Consider the following 22348-nt stretch of genomic DNA (forward strand, 5'->3'; position numbering starts at 1 on the left):
TTTCGATGTGTCATTTTGACACTTTTTGCTGACATGTCATGATGAGTGTAACACTCATTAACTGTGCGAGATTTATTCCACCAATTTTTATTTTATTTTTTTCAAAATGTCAATATTTTAATATTTAAGAGGGCTCATTAGCAACACTTTCAATATTTAGTAAAATGTCAAATTTTAGTTTGTTATGTATCTTATTTATGTTTTTATTATTTGTTTTTATTTAAAGAATATAATTATTTAATAACAAACGGGAGAAAATCAAGGGAGAGAATATTTCAAAAAAAGGTAAAGATCACTTAATTTTCTCATCAGTTACATTTTCAAATAAAATTTAAACTTTGTTCTTTTTTTTTCTCTAGAATTTTTACCTTTTTGAAATTATATTCATTCCACAATATATTCTATTTATATTCATTATAGTTTTTTATTAGTTTGTATTAATTCCAATAGGTATGCCAAATGTATCTATATAGTCATTTAAGAAATATATTTGTATTCATATATTTTTCCATCTGTAGTTATTTTTTTCTTCAAAAATCTTGTATGTATTCATTTCAATATGTATTTTATTTGTATTTCTATTTATTCTAGTTTTTATTTAGAATTTTGTATAATATTATAGAAAAAACAAAAATTAGTATGATGAAAAAGTGAGAATGAAATATAAAATTGAAAAGAAATAATTGAATATTTGGTGTAATCATTCTTAAATAAAATACATAACTAGTTGACATACCTTTAGAATAAATACAAATTAGAAAAAAATGTCAAATTCATAAACTATGCAACATAATTTTTGAATGAATACAAATATTATGTGTATACATACGATTTTAAATACAAATTGAGAAAGGATACAAAATTCTGAAAATTTTTTAGGGAAAAGGGTCAAATATGCCCCTAAACTATTCGAAAAGGTCTAGATATACCCTCCGTTTAAAGTTTGATTCACTCATGCCCTCGTCATTCAACTTTTGGTCCAAATATGCCCTTATAGGCGTTAGTTGCCATGTTGGACATATCCAACTCATTTTTCATTTCTTTAAATGCCACATGGAATTGCCATGTCATTTTGACCTTACCACATAACATTTAAATGAAAATAGAAAGATATTCGGACTCATAAACACCTAATCCGACCCATAAATCAGCTCCTTTTAAATTCACTATCCGACACATTTTTAATAGTTTTGTTTAATTTTTATTACTGCGGTAAATCCTGAAAATGAGTAATTGATTAATAAAAAATATAAAAAAATATAAAATTAACGGCAAAAATTCACAAATAGATATAGTAACCTTAAATCTAACATTTCAATTTTTTTAAAAATTTTTATTTTTCGATAATCTCAAAAATGAGTAACTGATTAATAAAAATTATGAAAAGTATTAAAAAAATTAATGCCAAGTTCACAAATAAATATAGTAACATTTCAATCTACAATTTTTTAAATTTTTTATATTTTTTGGCAAATTCCGAAAATGAGTAATTTTTTAATAAAAAGGGAAAAATATGAAAACAAAATAAAAAATATACGTCACAATTCATAAATAAATATAGTAAACTTAAATTCAATAATTTCAACAATTTTTTTTATTTTATATTTTTTTTCATATTTTCCTATTTTTATTTCTGAATTTTTTGCGTAATTTTTATATTTTTTCATATTTTTTGTTAATAAACTCATTTTTGGAATTTGTTGAAAAAAATAAAAATTAAAAAAATGTTGAAATTATTGAATTTAAGGTTACTATATTTTTTGTGTTAATTTTATATTTTTTTCATATTTTTTATTAATCAATTAATCATTTTCGGAATTTATCGAAAAAAATAAAAATTAAACAAAATTGTTGAAAATTGGTCGAATAATTTATTTAAAAGGGGGTTAATTTATGGGTCAGATTAGGTGTTTATGAGTCCGAATATCTTTCCATTTTCATATAGATGTTATGTGGTAAGGTCAAAATGATAAGGCAACTCCATGTGGCATTTAAAGAAATGAAAAATGAGTTGGATATGTCCAACATGGCAACTAACGTCCATAACGGCATATTTGGACCAAAAGTTGGATGGCGAGGGTATCAGTGAACCAAACTTTAAACGGAGGGTATATCTAGACCTTTTTGAATAATTTAGGGGTATATTTGACCCTTTTCCCTTTTTTTATATATATAAAAAGAAACTAATAGGATTTTGTTTTTCATGTAAATGATATACATATCTAGTTAGTAAACATTTGGGATGGATTCAATTAGGAACAAATACAAGATTCATAACTATACAACATGAGATTTTGAATGAATATAAATATTAATAGCATACATACTAATTTGAATATTAATTGAGAAAAGATATAAAATTCTAAGAAAAAATTACAAATACATAAAAATTTCATAGTATACAACACAAATCCAACAAAATTTCATTAATAAATCTGAAATGTCATAGTCATGTAAAACGTATTCATAAATTATTGAATATCTACAAATGTGAAAAAATATAAAGGAATGAAAAAAAAAAATACATTATCAAAATTAACAAAAACTGATCCCAAAATACAATAAAAAATTAACAACTGAATACAAAATACAAACTAATAAATATTGCACAATGTACATAACAAGAAATTTACAAATATATTCAGTACACATTGTTGAACAAATTGTTATTTAACTTTAACTCAACATGCAAAAATCTAAACATTTAAAAAATATTTAAATACCTCTTCATCAACAATTTGGTCTTCACCGTCATTTTCTACCCTACGAGTTACGTTTTCAATCTGAATTTGATAAAGACTTTATTCTTGTCGTCTCTCTTCCCTAATTTTAGAAGCAGATCTTACAATATCCGCTATTTCTTGAGCAATACATAGATTAAATGATGGAAAATCACTAGAAACCGTTTTACTAAGATGAATAGTGTCTCTTAGAATCATTCTTTAAAGAGTGTTTTATAGTTCTAAACGAGAAGAATCCTACTTTCAACAATGATTTAAACAACAATAAAATCAGAAAATAAATCTAAAAAAATGAAGATAACGATGAAAATACCTTAATTAGAGGAATTTGTGTCAATCCAGATTTTGAAGATAAAAAAAAATATTTCGGTAGAAGATAATAAAAAAATTAGAGTTAAAGAGAGGAAGGATTTGAAGGTTGAATGAACATGAAAATATGGAGAGAGAGAATTTAATTTTTTTTACTTATGGGATAAATATGGAAGAGAGAGATATGGGAAAAATTTGCAGATTTTAATTTTTTTAAAATTAAAATAATTTGAGAAAAGTGAACTATGGATATACATGGAAATGTAAATAATTATTTTTTTAGGAGATAAAATAAGGATTTAATTAGAATACATATTCTTTTTCAAAATAATGACATTTTTGACATTTTAACTTATATTTTTAAAGTAGTAAATTTTTTACTAATTAAGTTATTAATTTTGACTAATTTGCTAACTTTTCCTTATTCAAAGCCCAAATGCATGTGAATATATGCTTCTGTTATTGGGAAAATTTCATATATGGCAAACAGACGTTATGAAATTACATTCAATGGGTATAGTTTAAATAATTACATTCCATGGGTATAGTTTAGTTTGTTAGATGACTCTAAATTTGTATAACACATTTTTTTAGATTAAATTTACACAAAAAAGTTATTTTTCAATAAATGGTAACAGTAGCACAAAAGATGCTAACAATAAATTCACATAATCCCATGATTTAAGCAAAACATTCAAAATCAAATATTTCCCCCCAAAAAGAATTCTAATGCTATAGAAAGACAATACCAGTTCAAAATCAAATATTTTTCTAATTTTTTTTAGATAAATCTATGAAACACACACACACACACACATAGATATATTTATATATAAATTGATTATCTTGTATATATTTGCGAAATTGTATATAATTTTTATACAATATTTGTGTGTAATTGATTTTGTGTTTTAAACTGTATATGACTATCATATGTTCTTTTAATTTTTTTTGGGTAATCTGTTTGTATACAATATTTTATTATGTTCCTATTTTTTCTTTTGTATAATTCTAGGAATTTGTATAATGTACAACAATTTTGGTATATATATTATAGTTATATATGTGCATATGTGATTTCATGTTTTTTTTAAAAAAAAATATTAATGATTAAAATGATTGTATATAATATTTATTTTGTTAATTGTATATATAGTAAGCTTGAAATATGTTTCTATATTTGAGTGTGTAACGTTTATATATACAATATTTTATTATGTTCATAATTTTTTGTATATATCGATGAATTTGTATAATGTATTATAATATTATAGAGTGATTTTAACAAATTTCTTTATACAAAATTAAATAATTGTATACAAATAGCTATTGACTCATAAGACTTTGTATATGTTACCTTAATATACAACTCACTATATACCTAACTTTAGTAATTGGTATACAACTAATAGAATATACAATTAAGAACTATTTCATAATACTTTGTATATATTAACTTAATATGCAAACCACTATATACATAACTTTGTAATTTGTATATAAATTACACTACCTGATGTTCCCGATATTCTTCAGATTTGTCCATTTCTGATGAGGCAGATTCAATCTCTTCTGAATCAATGTTTATGACTTTTCTCTTACTTCCACCTTCAACAATCTTAATGCCGTTAGATTTTCCGTTGTTGATGACTTTATGAATTGCCATTGGGTCATTTTTTTTCATGGATCTCAATTCTTCAATAGATTGTTCAACTTTAACTTGTTTATGTTTTGCCATAGACCCTACATTAACCCAGAATCATGAGTTAACCCAATTGAAACGAAGGTGGATTATCAACAACATTGACATGCAATGACATACCTCTCATAATCCTCATACATGGACAGAAATCATCTATTCTGATTTTGAAAGACTTGTAATCTGATAAGTAATAAAGATTTTTAAAAAAATATGAAAAAACTAACAATCATATCACATATACAATTGTTGTAGAAGGAATCAAGAAAAAAAATATTGAAAGCCATGAATTTGGCGGTTACCTACGAAAAGTGGAAGAACATCGGAGGGAGAAGGTCAAAATTTTCACAATGGAAATTCAAATTAGAGGGGAAGAGTAATTTTAGGAAAATATATGGAATGAGAATAGGAGAGATAAATTTAATTTTGAATAAAATTATATAAAAATCTATGGATGACTATTTTTATAATGTATACAAATAGATAGTGGATCCCATTAATTATGGCAAAAAAATTGAAACTGTATTTACTGACAGTAAATAAATTAAACTATACCCTTATTAACTAATTACATAGGGATGTTTGCCATCCCATGTAATTTTCCTCTGTTAGGAAAAATTTCATATATGGCAAACGGATGTTATGAAATTACATTTCATGGGTATAGTTTACATAATTACATTCCATGGGTATAGTTTAGTTTGTTAGGTGACTCTAAATTTGTATAAAACGTTTTTTTAATTAAATTTATACAAAAAAAATTATTTTTCAATAAATGGTAACAGTAGCACAAAAGATGCTAACAGTAAATTTACATAATCCAATGATTTAAGCAAAACATTCAAAATCAAATATTTCCCCCAAAAAAGAATTCTAAAGCTATAGAAAGACAATACCAGTTCAAAATCAAATATTTTTCTAATTTTTTTTAGATAAATCTATGAAAAACACACACACAAACAGAGATATATTTATATATAAATTGATTATATTGTATATATTTGCGAAATTGTATATAATTTTTATATAATATTTGTGTGTAATTGATTTTGTGTTTTAAACTGTATATGACTATCATATATTTTTTTAATTTTTTTTGGGTAATCTTTTTGTATACAATATTTTATTATGTTCCTATTTTTTCTTTTTGTATACTTCTAGAAATTTGTATAATGTATAGTTATATATGTGCATCTGAGATTTCATGTTTTTGTTTTTTTTTTAAAAAAGTATTAATGATTAAACTGATTGTATATAATATTCATTTGTTAATTGTATATATAGTAAGCTTGAAATATGTTTCTATATTTGAGGGTGTAACGTTTATATATACAATATTTTATTATGTTCATAATTTTTTGTATATATCGACGAATTTGTATAATGTATTATAATATTATAGAGTGATTTACAAATTTCTTTATACAAAATTAAATAATTGTATACAAATAGCTATTGCCTCATAAGACTTTGTATATGTTACCTTAATATACAACCCACTATATACCTAACTTTAGTAATTGGTATACAACTAATAGAATATACAATTAAGAACTGTTTCATAATACTTTGTATATATTAACTTAATATACAAACCACTATATACATAACTTTGTAATTTGTATATAAATTACACTACCTGATGTTCCCGATATTCTTCAGATTTGTCCATTTCTGATGAGGCAGATTCAATCTCTTCTGAATCAATGTTTATGACTTTTCTCTTACTTCCACCTTCAACAATCTTAATGCCGTTAGATTTTCCGTTGTTGACGACTTTATGAATTGCCATTGGGTCTTTTTTTTTTCATGGATCTCAATTCTTCAATAGATTGTTCAACTTTAACTTGTTTATGTTTTGCCATAGACCCTACATTAACCCAGAATCATGAGTTAACCCAATTGAAACGAAGGTGGATTATCAACAACATTGACATGCAATGACATACCTCTCGTAATCCTCATACATGGACAGAAATCATCTATTCTGATTTTGAAAGACTTGTAATCTGATAAGTAATAAAGATTTTTTAAAAAAATATGAAAAAACTAACAATCATACTACATATACAATTGTTGTAGAAGGAATCAAGAAAAAAAATATTGAAAGCCATGAATTTGGCAGTTACCTACGAAAAGTGGAAGAACATCGGAGGGAGAAGGTCAAAATTTTTCCAATGGAAATTCAAATTAGAAGGGAAGAGTAATTTTAGGAAAAGATATGGAATGAGAATAGGAGAGATAAATTTGATTTTGAATAAAATTATAAAAAAATCTTTGGATGACTATTTTTATTCTGAATACAAATAGATAGTGGGTCCCATTAATTATGCCAAAAAAATTGAAACTGTATTTACTGAGCGTAAATAAATTAAACTATACCCTTATTAACTAATTACATAGGGATGTTTGGCATCCCATGTAATTTTCCCTTTATTTTATTGCACCCTTTGATGATTCATTTGATTTGTTTAACACTTGCCCTTTTTTTGATTTTTTTTAAAAAACCCTTTATTTAAGGGAAAATTACGCGGATAAGCAAACTCCTACTTTTTAATTACTCATAATAGCTATAGTTTGCTATAATTACCACTCACGACTAACATTATACATTAATTACGTGGGATGACTTCAAGTTTGTATAATTAGTCATGTTTGTATATGTATGTGGGCTGGGCTGACTTTAATTTTGTATAATTTGTCATGTTTGTATATGTATGATTCGCCAGGATATACAAATAAATGTGTATAATATACAATTTTGTAGCCTGTATACATATACAATTCATCTCTCTCTCTCAATCTCGCTCGCCTCTCTCCTCCCTCTCTCAATCTCGCTCGCCTCTCTCCTCCCTCTCCCAATCTCGCTTGCCATATATACAAATGTATATGTATAATATACAGTTATATACAATTATATACTATACAATACACCTCTCTTCCATTCTCTGCCCTCTCTCTCTCGCCTATCTCCTCCCTCTCTCGATCTCGCTCGCCTCTCACCTCTCTATCCCAGTCTCGTTCGGGTCTCTCCTCCCTCTCCCAATCTCTCTTGCCATATATACAAATTCATATGCATAATATACAATTATCTAACCAATATACACATACAATTCACCTTTCTCCCACTCTTTTTCCCCTCTCTCTAGCCTCTCTCCTCTCTCTCTCTCAGTCTCGCTCACCTCTCTCCTCAAAATAACATGTAGCTACATTGTAATTATCAAACTATAGCTATGAAGAAATTAATTACTTTTAAGTGGCTATATGTGAATGTTTTCCTTTTATTTAATTCATTATAACTTAATTGAATTCCCCAAAAGATGAACTATATAGTCAAAACTTTTTATTTATTCTTCAATTTTATTAAAATAGTTTCCATAATCTAATTAACCTAATTGATTTAAATTATTATTTTAAAATGATTCAAATTATTTCTTATTAATTAAGTTTTTACAAGATCTTAAACACACACATTTTAATTCAAACATTTCAATTAATGTCCTCTCTTCTTAAAAATTAAATTGTTTTCTTTATTTAATTATTTTCTCAAAGTCAATTGAATATTGTAAATTATTATTTTTGTTATGTTAAATCATTTTCCTAAAAAATAGTCATAATATATTAATCAAGTCGTAAATAAGAACTCCATACTGATTTCTCTAAATTTATAAAGATTTAATATTTTAGAGTCTTTTTAAATTAAGTTTTTTAAATTTCTTTAAAAATATTAAGTGACGATTCTTTTCTAAGTATTTTTCTCAAATTGTTTTATACTTATAACATTTTAAAAGTCATTTTTTCAAAGATAGTAAAATTACGACATTATAGGGCTAATAAGCGAATTACATATCTAAATTGGGACTATTTAAAAATGCTTTGAGTTAATCGAGATTAAATAATCAGTTTATAGTGATGTGAACTCATCTATAGTTAATCTCTATTCAACTTCTGAGTATATCACAATGTAAAGTCATTGTATAGGGCATGTATAAGTATGCTACATAGTATAATTAGTGTATATATACTTACTATGACTTTTGGATAACTATATATTATAATTAATGTATATTTTCTATGACTTTTGACAAGATAGATTGTATAATCAGTTTATATACTTCATATGACTTTTGAATTTTAATGTAAATAAAAGATGACTATATTTACTATAAGCTAACATCATTATCGTATATATTTGAAAGCCCTTCATAAAAGTATTGTATAATAATGTATATGAATATATGTATATATTTATGATACATATACATACATCACATATGCATGCTCATATACTATGTATACAATACTGATATATTGCTTTATATTTTAGGCCTAACCTATCGGTGACCCCCTAAAATTGGAAATAAGTTTCACTTAGACACCTCAACTAAACTTTGTTTCTTTTAAGCACTTTAGGTAAAACTCGATTGTGTCACTTTAACACTTTTTATACAATCAACAACAATATAATGTTGTGTGAGTTTCACTCGCGGATGAAGTGTAAAATGTTAAATTAAATATGGACATATTTGTCATTTTGTTTAAAATAATTCTTAAATAATAAAACTTTCAAATAAAAAAACGAAGATGACCAATGAGTTGATGACACATGAATTTTTTTTTTGTAAAAAATCTGCTTAGGAGATGCATTATCTTCTCCAACAAGCACACACCCCTTAATCTTCTCCCCTATATACCCAAAATTCTATTTATCTATTGTTTAATCTTTCTATGATATAATTCTACTAAGTTTGTGTAATTCAAATTCTTACAACTAAATGTAGTTGGATATGTCTACGTGTTCATTTCACATCACATTGTTAAGTTCTTTTTAATGGGAATTATCTCATTTTTTAGTGCGTTCTTATTCATCTCCAACTTTTCAAAAAAAAAAATAAAAAAAATTCATGTTATTCTCTCCAAATTTTGGTTCTTTTTTCTCAAATTAAATCGAGGAGGAAGAAGGACGATAAATAAGAAAAGAAATTTAAGTTTGGGAAAATCTTCGACATTAGAAATTAGATTTTTCATTTGTGACATCATCAAATTTATTTTACCATAAAAGAAGTTCAAGTTTGAGAAAATGGTGGTTGAAAAAATGGGGAAGAAGAAGAAAAAAATAAAATAAAAATTGGTGGAGTAAATCTCTGACGCGCAGTTAATGAGTGTGTTACACTCATCATGACATGTCAGAAAAAGGTGTCAAAATGACACATCAAAACTCTACCTAAAGTGTTTAAAATGAACATCGATCAGTTAAAATGTCTAAGTGAAATTTGATGCCGACTTTAGGAGGTCACCGATAGACCTATATTTTATATAATATTGATACATTACATGTACAATTATTTTATATGTTGTTCGACCGAAGATTTTTTTTTTACTTTGATTTCTAATTTTGCCTTTAATTAACAAAGTTATTGGACCTTGTTTCTTTTGGTATAAATGTAAATTTCTTCTTTACCTATTGATTTGGCAAAAACAATACTTTTAGATACCAACACTCTAGCATAAAAGAGAGAATTGAAAGAAATTCATGAGCTTTTCATAGTTAAGTTGGTTTGACATATTGAGATATGTAATTATATTAGGTGTACTGTATTAGTTGACTATCATTAAAATTATGAAAATTGAAGAAATTGAGACTTAGCCCTAGGTTGGAATTTAAGAAATATAGGATTTGACATATTAATTGAGATCACGATTGAAACTACATTATACAATTGAGCGTGTTTACTTAAATATTATATATACTTGACAGATTGTGAATATTCTGAGGCATTCAGGAAAGGCAAAAATTAAACAATTTCAGCAGTGTAATTTTACTAAATATTAGTTTGAAGTAAGTTTTAAATTAGCAATCAAAAAGTACACTAATAAAACATAGAAATATAACATAAAAAGGCAACATAATTACGCTTTTATTAAGACAACATTGCTAACTAATGGAAAAAATAAACACCAACAAAAAGGAGAACAATACAATTAATCATCGATCCAAATGCATGATGTTGGTCGAAACAAGTTGAAAATGTATAGACTCGAATAAGCTTTGATGCCCAAATAATCAAAAGAGTAATATTTGTGATTGACCAAACAATAGAAAACACCCTTTTTGTTGTGAAACATTGAAAAATATATCTTGTTTCCTAGTCCCGGTGCAATACATGGTTTCAAGCACGATCCTACCGAGCTAACAAACAGTGTTTTATTATTATCTAAACTTGTTATTTTTTCCCTCTCCAACACTTCTCCGTTCATTTTGTATCTCCAAACCTCTACTTTCCCTTCATGGTGAGATAGAAATACAACTAACATTCCTTCGTTGTCGACATCTTTTGCCGTGTAAACATATTGGATTGGATTTAGTCTTCTACGCGGAAAGGGTTTCCCATAAAATTTCCAACTAGGAATTGAGTTTTCGTTGATGGTCAGTATTCCCAAAGTTCCTTTATCTCCCAATACATAGACAATATTATTTTTGAAAAATATTGGACTATTGCATGCCGATAAACAAAAACATTTATATCTATCTGCTGGATCGTCTAAGTTATGATACGTCCAATTAGTCTCTCCAACTTTGATGATGTATACGTCTGGGGGATTACCAGCGTAATCAATACCAACAACAAAACAAGCAGACGATGAGTCTGGAGGACACGAAAATGTCCAAGAAGGGCAAATATTATCATACGGTAGATCAGGAAGCTCAATTATGTCATTGCTAACAGGATTGAAAAAGAACATGCCACGGCTACCATTACTTAAGAGTAACCAATTACCTTTTGAACTACGAATTCGGGAATCCATTAATTTTGGGTTTGGGATAGAAGTAGTCGTCATGACATTGTACACAGGATGAAAGAATTCAATAATTCCGGAATCTCCACGCAATGTGATCAAACAAGGCGATTTTTCTGATTGGGCAGGACGATGTGGAGGTGTCAAAGGTGCGTCGCGCCATCGTTTACAAACGGCACGAAAAATAAAATATTCTGCAGCAATCAGACGTGATGATATTAAACCGAGTATATCTAATGGAATACAATCTGACCACAATGCATCCTCCATTAGAAGAATTTTTGTTGACAAAATTATGTACCGTGTTATGAGATCTCCTGTTTTATTACCCTATTTATAAACTAGAATAAGAATTGGGACAATAAATTAATTACTTGCCAACTCCTTTTCCTTAACAAACTAGAATAAGAATTGGGACAATAATATTATTATTTTAATATATGTCAAAAGTGATTTATTTTTTTTTTTGGAAAAATCAGCGGAAAGAATAATTTAAATACAAATATAAATGACAATGTTTTAATTTATGGAAATCCCAATTATATTTTCTAGGAAGTAAAGGAAAACAAATTTCGTTATCCTAGACCTATTCTAACCCCTTTTCCTTGTAGTATTTGAACTCATTTAATCATATTGTTAATAGGAGTATTTAATTTAAAGAATATTAATTTAACAAAACATAACAGTTTTGAACTAATATTCTTTTAATTTAGCCACAAGTTAAATTAATATTTGTTTTTAGATCCTGAAAAACAATAAAATTTTGAACTCATTTTTCTGCGTAACAACAGCCTTGGCTTGTTGCTTGTTATTTGTCAAGCAAACCTTTTTAGTGTTTCAGATAATTGATACTGATAATATATGAGACATAATTTTTTAAAGCGAATTTAGTGGATTTTTATTACTAATAAACATTTTATTAGTAATAAACATAAAAAAAAATTCTCACTAGAATAAGTACGAGCAAGCGAGGTTGTATCTTACCTTACCAAAAATCCTAATGATAGTTTATCACTTCTTGGCTTTATTGGATCTTGTTAAAGTTATTGACACTGTCATATGATTCTGTTTCGCCATTTATAACGGTAGATGCCTTGAAACAAACTCCTCAGTAACTTTACCATCCCAATTATGCTTTCTTCCATGCTTAGTTTTGTTGTTTCCTAGGAGAAATATCAACATTCATAGCTGCATTTGCAAAACAATAATCCAGCATTTCATCTTCCTCTTCCTCAGAGATATCCTCATCATCTAGGTTACGAAATTTATTTGGGGACAAAGTACTACAACCACCAACTTGTAGTTGTTTGTTAGTGTTAATAGGTGTAATAGAAGCCAATTTTTCAATATTAGAACTCACCAAATGATCACTTAAGATTGCAACCACATTTATTGATGATGACATGTTCTTCCTCTTCATCTGCTATATCTTTTCACCTCAGAGTATTTTTCGCACCTTGTTGTTTTTCAGAAATAACTAATTCATTTGTAGGGTTAACTTGATATGAATTGATCTCATGCACAATAATATTCGTAAGAGCATCAATGGTTTTAAAACACAAGACCTCCTTTTTCAACCCGCTTTGCATAAATTTTTTAAGATTTTTTTTTTCTAGTTATGTTTGATATTAGAAATAAAACTCATAAAAGTAAATTCATTTTTTCATTAAGTTATATTCATTTAATAGGATAGTGACTTAAAATTTTACTTTTTAACAGGTCAATTAGGAAACACGCAAGCAATTGAATTATTTTTTTATTGAACCAGTTTCATTTATTATCTTGAATATTTTAGTATTTTTAATAAAATTATCTTAATATTATAAATGTCCCATGTTATAATTGTCCAGGTCTTTGCACCAAATTTTAATTGCAGCAATTGCGAACTTGCCATATAACTTTTGAATATACAAAATAACATCGTTAGGTTACGTTTTAACTTTTTTAAACAAGCAAGAAATAATGAATAGGAATAAAAAAAAATAATGTTAACATAATGCAAATCAACAAAAACTAGTAATAACAAAAAGCTAATTAAATATTTACTGATTTAATGTTAACCAGTGTATGTCGCGACCCTTTCTCTTGCTAACATGTGGGCAAGGGAGGGATAATGACATGCTTTGTGTTATCAAGTCGTAGATGTAGAGATAACGATCATCGGTGAAGTAGATGGACTCTTTGTTAAGATTTGTGCCTTTTGTAGAACAAGTTGTGGCTGCGTTCAAACTTATAAAAATTGCTATTTCTCCGATGCTTTCCGCTTTTATCCATCTTTTTCTTACAAAATCAAACTGTAATACTCGAAAGTGGTACGGCATTCTATAATTTCTCCCGTTAGAAATCAAGTGAACATATAACAACATATCGTTACAAGAGGATTGAATGATGAAATCGGTATAACAAGGATGGTCTGAGAATCTTCTCGACTGTTCTGGAGATTCGTTAGCCATTGGTGTAGCTGTCATTCGCCCCGAATCATTATCTACATCCAAACAAATTAGAATATCTTGCCTCCCGATTAATGCATAAATCTTTTTCTTGAAAACTGTCCAGTTTCCAAGACGTGGATCTCCGATGATTGATTGGACATCTTGTTTATGAAATTCTTCATTATAACCTGGCTTGCAAAAGTAAAAAGTAAGCCGATTCACATCCTCATCCTCGTCATCCTCATCCTCATCCTCATTAGAGTCCTCATCAGAGTTCTCATTCTCGTCCTCATCCTTATTGTTAGTGTTGTCGTTCTCGTCCTCATCCTTATTGTTAGTGTTCTCATTCTCATCCTCATCCTTATTATTATTATCAGTAGAGTTCTCGTCCTCATCCTCATCCTCATCCTCATCCTCATCCTCATCCTCATCCTCATCAGTGTCGTCATCATCCAGAGTCTCTTTAATTTGGAAGATAACTTGACATTCGGGATCATGAGGTGGTGCAGACAAAAGGCACTTCAATATGTCACACTCAGCAGGAAGTGGCGGGAGCTGAATTTTTTCGTTTGAAATAAAATTCCAAAGGTAACAACAATCATTAGAATCATTAATGTTTCCTAACACGAGCCACTCATCCACATAAGCGTATAATGTTTTTTCTTTAAGTTCAGGTATATTTTTCATATAATATCGATTTTCCGATACACTGAAAAAAGTTTGCTTGTCCATAACATCACCATGACAAATAAGAAGCCAAGGGTGTTTGGCAGAATAAGGAGGTTGACTATTGTTGTTTTCTTCTAACTCCATGGCTGAAAAAAGATATCAAAAAGGGCAAATCTAATGCTATGATCTGTGGTTAAAAGAATGAACTATAAATAATGACTAATGACTCCAAATACTATTTCCTTTAGTAAATATAATTGGGATTTCCATAAATAATAAACATTGCTCAGTTCTTTCCAAAGGAAATTAATTTTCCTTTATTAAATATAATTGGGATTTCTATAAATAAAAAAGCCTTGCCAATTATATAATAAAATATGATCATGAGGCCAAAAATAAAACAAAAGAAAAAAAAAATATTACCGATTGTACTTCTTTTCAAACTAATCTTTCAACTTATCACTGTTCCAATTTTTTATTTTTTTTCGAATTAAAATTAATACGTTAAAGAAAAGGAGTTTGGTAAGTAATTGGCAACTTGTGTTTGAAAACGATACATATTTTTTGAGTGCACAATAAAATTAGGAGAGGAATGAATTTGACAGTTTGACACTATAATAATAATATTCATGAAAACAATTACGTACCTTATATAGGGCCAATAAGCGAATTACATATCAAATATTTGAAACGTTGAGAGGATTTCTTGTCTAAATTTGAAACTATTTAAAGGTGGCTTGAGTTAATCGAATCTATATAGTCCGTGATAGTCTTGTATAGTTAATTTCTATTCAACTTCTTGAGTGTATCACAATGTATAGTTAGTGTGTATTTATTTGCATGTATAAGTAGGCTATATAGTAAAATCAGTGTATATTTTTCCAAGAATTTTAGATAACTGTATAGTATATACATTACGGGAGTGTTTGGTTACTGGTTAGAGTTATGTAGGTTTTTTGTTATGCAGGTATTAGTTATGCAGGTATTAGTTATGTAGGTCTAATATGCAGGTATTAACTATACAGGGTTTAATTATGCGGGTATTAGTTATGCATGATTTAGTTATGCAAGTTTAGTCATGTTGGGTTTAATTATGCGGATATTAGTTATATGGATATTAGTTATGTAGATATTATTTAGTTACATAGAGATTACGTTACATGAATTATTAACTATTGAATATTAAACTTGTTGTAAATTATTAATATATATTATTTACAAAATAATAATACATGCTATATAATATAGTCACAAGCAATTGCATAAGATTAAAATAAGAAAGGAGACATTAGTCCAAATGCAAGATCTTGGTCGGACCAAGTTGAAAAATATTTGGATTTGAGTAAGCTTGATGCCAAAGTAACCAGAAGATAGAAAACACCTTATTGTTATGAAACATTGGAAAATATATCTTATTTTCTAATCGCGTGCAACACATATTTTCAAATACGATCCTCCCAAATTTACAAATAATATTTTGTTATTGTCTAAACTTATTATGTTTTCCCATCCAACACTTCTCCCGCTTGAAATATCACTATCGTCACAAATGATAGTAGATTAATAGTTAAGACATGTTATGATAAGTATATAGTTGATACGTAATAGTTAAGGTAAGAAACTCATACCTTTAATAGTTGAAATATGATACTTTAAAAAATAGGATACTAAGGCTCAAACCACTTTGTATTCGAAGTTGGAAATACGAGATGATATATATTGGTCTAGTAATCATACTTGTCAAAAAGCTAATTAAACATGTACCAAATACAATATGTGTCCGTCCATTCTGTTATCTTTAAAAGATAATGATTCAAATGACTCATAAGTTAGCAAAAATTAATAATTACGATAATTGTTACTTGCCGCTTAATTATATAGGTTGATTTCGAATTTGTATAATTATTCATATTTGTATAATTCATACTAACGATTTTTCATTTGATTTGTATTTATATTCGATGGTTTGTGTTTATATATGATGATGATTTTCTTTGATTTTCTAGTTTATCATTGTTTGCAATAGATTTTAAGTATAAAGAAAACAAATAAATCATACAAATAAAATCTAAATAAACATAATTATTTTCTTCCTAATTCTTGTAAGAACTCATTCAGTCGTTTTGAACACTAGAACTTTTTCTTTAATAAAATATTTTTCGATAGATTTTAAATGGGTGTTCTGGACTATTTATAATTATAATTATGAAATTAGTGGGATAGTTTAATAATTAATTTAGTTTATGATTAAAGAAGATAATAATAGGATTTAATATTTATTAGTTCATAAATTTAAAAAGACTAACAAGAGAGACACTACCGCCGGCGTCAATCAGAAGCGATTGCCACCACATTGGAAGGGTTCGGAGGCAATAAGAAAAGGAAAAGCATTGGAGAAGTAGTTGCTTGACTTTCGTTTTTCGATGGAGGTAAGTTATGGTTTATTTCTATTTGATAGATAAACTCTGAATAGTGATTGATATGTATTTAGTAATAATATGAATTTCCTATACACTTGATTGTGTGGTTTGTAGTTGGCCTAAAATTCTGAGACTGTTGAATTTATAGTCTTGAATCCTCTCTATCAAAATGATGTCTTGAATAATGGAGGCTTGACAAAATAAATTAATGAGATTTTGTCACGTTCCGACACGATATATGAGATTGGAGGGTCACGTTCCGACACGATAACATTAAATGAAAGGAATCTTGAATTAACTTAAAATACTCAATGATAAAGAACCCATTTTCCAAATGAGTATGGTGTGGAGGCATGAGTCCTCATAGGTTTGCTTGATATTATGATTGATGATGTACTACCTACAATGGTGTTATTGTCACTGGTTCATGTTGTTTGTTGTTTTCCACCTGTTGAGATTTGTAGTTGATTTTATATTATTATTCAATATATATTGATTTTTATTTTGGGTTGGCCAATGATACCTACTCAGTACGTGTTGCTTGTACTGACCACTACTTTTATTTTCTTAGTTGTTCTTTTGTGGAGTGCAGCAAGTGTATCATCAATTTCGACTCGCCCTCAACTCTAGTCAGTCTCCAGCACATCAGAGTTCAGGGTGAGCTATTAATTCTAGCTCGTGTTGGATTCTCTCATTCACGTGTTGATGTCCTTGAATTTCGGACTTGAACCATCATTTTACTTATTTTAGTTTCTTAAATACTCTTTGACTTGGTGATTTGACAATACATGTCATTGATGTGATGACTTTCAGATTTTGGGGATAATAAGTGGTAAACTTTAGAAGCTTATTTAATTGGTTACTTAATAAGTTTTGAGATTCACATTTTATTAGTATTCGTAGTTGAATTATTAATCTATGTTGGAGTTTAGGTTTCTTGGTGCGCCCACTTAGGAGGTTAAGTGTGGGTGTCACTCATGAATCATTTTGGACCGTGATAATTCTACTCTCATAAAATTTATCCATGATTCCATAATTCGAAAGTCGTTAGTGACATATTTCTCAAACTAGGATGATTTAGGTTTGACATATATCGAGATGCCTTTTAAGGGAATTTAGTACCTTTTATATAGGCGTGAACTAGAGTTCATGATTGAGTAGTCTCCAAGAATTCTAATTGAAACCAAATACACCTTCTAGAGTTCCAATTCAAATTGAACACGTTTTGTAGAGTCCCATAAGATTTGAATGTCTACAAATGTCTTGCTTCAAGGCTTATCGGAGTGTAGACTAGATGAAACTCAAAGAGAAGCCTTGATGTACTCATTCTTCCATCTTTGCATCTTAAGATTTTCAAATTTAATTTAATAAAGAAGAGATGAATGGTAGATTTGGTCCTACTAGGCGTGACAATTATTTGCAACAAATTCTAAATATATAGTTAAACCAGACAAAGAAAATCTATAAAAACATAAATATTTCCTCCCCGATTCTACTCTCCTAAGATTTATCCATAATGATTCGAGGGCCACTAATTTATCATGATGATTCGAGGGTAATTAGTGGCGTATTTCTCAAACTAAAATGATTTAGATGTGACCTTTATATGAATATTCCATAACTTTTGTGAAATATATCGAAATACCTATTAAGGAAATTAAGTACCCTTTATATATACATGAACTAGGTTTAGATTGAGAAGCCTCCAAGAATTCTAAATGAAATTAAACACCCCCTTCTAGAGTCCAATTCAAATTAAATACGTATTGTAGAGTCCCACAAAATTTGAATGTCTACAATCACCATATATACAAAATCTTTTTATTTTTCTTACTTTTTAAAGTTTGTATAAACATATAATTCTCGAATTTTGTATAATATAATTTATATAATACAATTTTGTATAATATAGTTTGTATACATATTTAAAGTTCATATATTTATGTTTTTATCAATTAGTTATTTCAAGTTTTTTCATATTGGTATAATTCTAGACTTTGTATAACTCAATTAGACAAAAAAAAAAGATTGAATTATACAAACAAGATGTGTATTTTATAAATTAGTATTTTATAAATTATTGTTCTCTCTCGCTTGCCTCTCTCCTCCTTCTCTCAATCTCGCTCACCTCTCTTTTCACTCTCTCTCATACTCTTTGCCCTCTCTTACTCGCCTCTCTCCTCTTTCTCTATCTCGCTCGACACTCTCCTCCGTATAAAATCTAATTACAAATCATAATTAGCAAACTATAGTTATGATGCATAATCAAGCTATTTTTGAATGGTTATATATGAAAGTTCTTCAATAAATAATTTATGCATGCAAAGTGTTGATATGAATTCTACCACCACAAATTACTTTATAAATTGTTTTTCAAAAATAATCTATAGTACTCTTTTTTTGTGTGTGTGTCACAAATCCAAAGTTTTTATCTAATTTTGTCTTCTCTTATAAGACCCAAATAACTTGGTCAACCATCTAAATTTCTAATAGTTATGTGTATATAACAGATTAAAGAATGCTGCCGATATTATTGTCAACCATATATTACATATAAAGTAAAACATAACTAATGACTTTAACAACATAAAAAATCAAGATATACATAATTTGGTTTATAGAATTTCGTTGATGAATTTTAATACTAACAGTAGCAAAAGATGATAAACATTCTTTTTCAAATCAAAGTAAAATAAGTAGCTTTCGTTTGCAAGAATTCTTGGAAATCAAAACTACCTGATTTACAAGAATTCTTTTTTTTTTGGCTAATTAGATATAGATCTACACAATTAACTTAAAATCCCAGACCTCAAAAACAGAGTGAAGGATTGTCAAAAATTTAGCAATAAACAGGATGTGTTTGGACTGAAAAAGATTTTATAAAGTATTACTTAATGACTTCAATTCTTTAGAATCTGCAATTCAGGTTATTTGTGAATATAGCAGCACACAATGTTTACCAATAGGATTCATATAAACATGCAAAGGTAAGTATTGTTATATGTTATGAATTAGACTAGATTATAGTAAAAACATGATTCTTGGAAAATGTCACTATTAATGTATTTGCATTATATTGATTTAAACAGAATAGAGAAGAGCTGTTAAAGCTGCACAGGCTATCGCCCAAGCTGCTGAAGCTGAAGCTGCTCGATGCTGCAACAGCAATGAAGAAGAAGTCAAAGAAGTGGAATATGCCACCGAAGCCAAAACGCAACAAAATGATTTAAGAAATTGTTTGGTTAGGAATCCACGTAAATAAAAGTCAAGTCAGGTTAAGAACCTCAATTTGAAAATGCTACATTTTCTCATATCTAAACAAATTTAGACTTTGGTTTAGTAATATTGCTACATTTTCTAATAACTAGACACATTTTACGCTATGTTTTCTAGTAGTATTTTATTGAATATTCTGCTTTAACAGTCAATATTATTGTCAACAATATATAAAGTGAACAAAAACATAACTAATACAAGTAATGAATCAAGATATACAAAATAAAATTTGGTTTATAGAATAAATTTGACATAGCTTTGAATTGAGACTTAGTTTATTTATGTTTCAATAGAATTCAAACTCTGGAGATAGATCTATGTTAGACTTGATCAATCGCAATAAAAATTAAAGATTTGGGTATGTAGGAAAAAGTAAAATATATTTAATATGTTAAAGAAGAATACAACAACGACAGATCACACAAAATCATTATTTCAATCTTCCATAATATGATAAACATTCTTCGAAATAAGAACCATTCGTTTGCAAGAGTTATTATAAAATCAAAATTACAAAATTTACAAGAATTCTTTTTTCTAATTAGATATAGATCTACACATCAAAATTAAAAATAAAATCCTTTTTATCTACAACGAATTAACTATTCAAGATGAATATACGTTGAATTATAATACTTCTTTTCTGAACCTAACCTATAATACTTCGTGTGTTACATTATTTATTTTACAGTCCTTTTCTTTATATAAAATATTAACTTAAGCCCCTTATAAATAAATAAAGGATTTTATTAAATTGTACTATATATTTTTGGCGTTATACATTGGACATAACAAGTCCCTATATTCAAAAAAGCCTTGAAAAAAGAGAAGTTTAATTAAAGTAGTTGAATATAACGAGGTAGCTTTTTAAAAAAAAAAAATATTATAACAGAGAATCCAAGGAGTATCTTTGAAATAAGTAGGTAGGTATGTAGGTAGGGTTTATTTTATGGGCTTCAGATTTTTGAACACTAGGCCCAAAACTTTTCTTTTTCATTAAAAATCAAAAATAAATAAATATTCGTTTTTTATAATCTCTAAAAAAAAATTATGTAAAAATAAATCAAAAATTTCCTTTTGGATAAATCGTATGTCCTCTCGAAAGTCTACTTACATATCCGAATTTACAAAAAATATGAATTGAAAAAAAAAATTATAAAAAAAAAACTACATTACGCTATATTTCTTTTACTTTTTATTTATATCTTTATAAATAAAGGGTTTCATTTGTGCACAACTTAATCTTCATATTATTATTATTATTATTGTTATTTTATTAATTGGTTAAAACCGGAAATAATAAGCTATTTGATAATTAATTTTTTCTTTTTACTTTTACATGGAAAGAGATAATCGAAAATATTCAAATTTTAATGTCTAATTAAATTATAAAATATTAAATTTTAATGTCTAATTAAATTATGTATTTTAAAATTCTATTTATCTAATATTTTGTATTTAAAATTAATTCTCCGTTTACCGTAAAAGACACCTGGGATAAACCAAATATTATCTTTGATTGGGCCTTTTTTTAGAAAAGCCTAGAAAAGAGGCAACTTTAACTTTGATTGAAAAGTTGCTTTTCCAGAGAAAAAAAAATCCAAGAAGATAAAAAGTCCAAAACATTTCTCTTTTATTTAAATTTTATAACTACTAGTACATTACTCTATATTTTTGACAATCAAGTTAAAATTTACATAAATTATAATAATAAACAGCTCAATTTTAAAATATTGAAAATTTGGTTGAGTTTGAAAATTCATGTCCATAATAAATTGAGACGGGGTAAAATTTAAATGAACATTGTGGCAAGATCATATCACTAGTCAACGTACTGAGATAAAATTGAATACTATAGTCAAAGAAATAAGTTTTTACATATGTGTTGGAAATAATGTGATATATTTCTCATTACTGTGGTCATTTGATCTTCCATATGATGTTTTGTAGAACCAGCATTGAAGGTTCTAATGTATTCAAAACATCTACAAAACTCATCACAGC

General features: G+C 27.6%; 1 protein-coding gene across 1 annotated transcript; it reads right to left on the reverse strand.

Moving 5' to 3' along the window:
• Window positions 1-10731: 10731 nt before the first annotated feature.
• On the reverse strand, window positions 10732-11817 carry LOC114073959 (F-box protein At4g00893-like). Its single transcript, XM_027911721.1, has one exon. It carries the CDS (start codon window positions 11815-11817, stop codon window positions 10732-10734), a length of 1086 nt encoding a protein of 361 aa, XP_027767522.1.
• Window positions 11818-22348: the final 10531 nt, after the last annotated feature.

The sequence above is a fragment of the Solanum pennellii genome, chromosome 9, assembly GCF_001406875.1.
Source record: "Solanum pennellii chromosome 9, SPENNV200".
NCBI lineage: Eukaryota > Viridiplantae > Streptophyta > Magnoliopsida > Solanales > Solanaceae > Solanum > Solanum pennellii.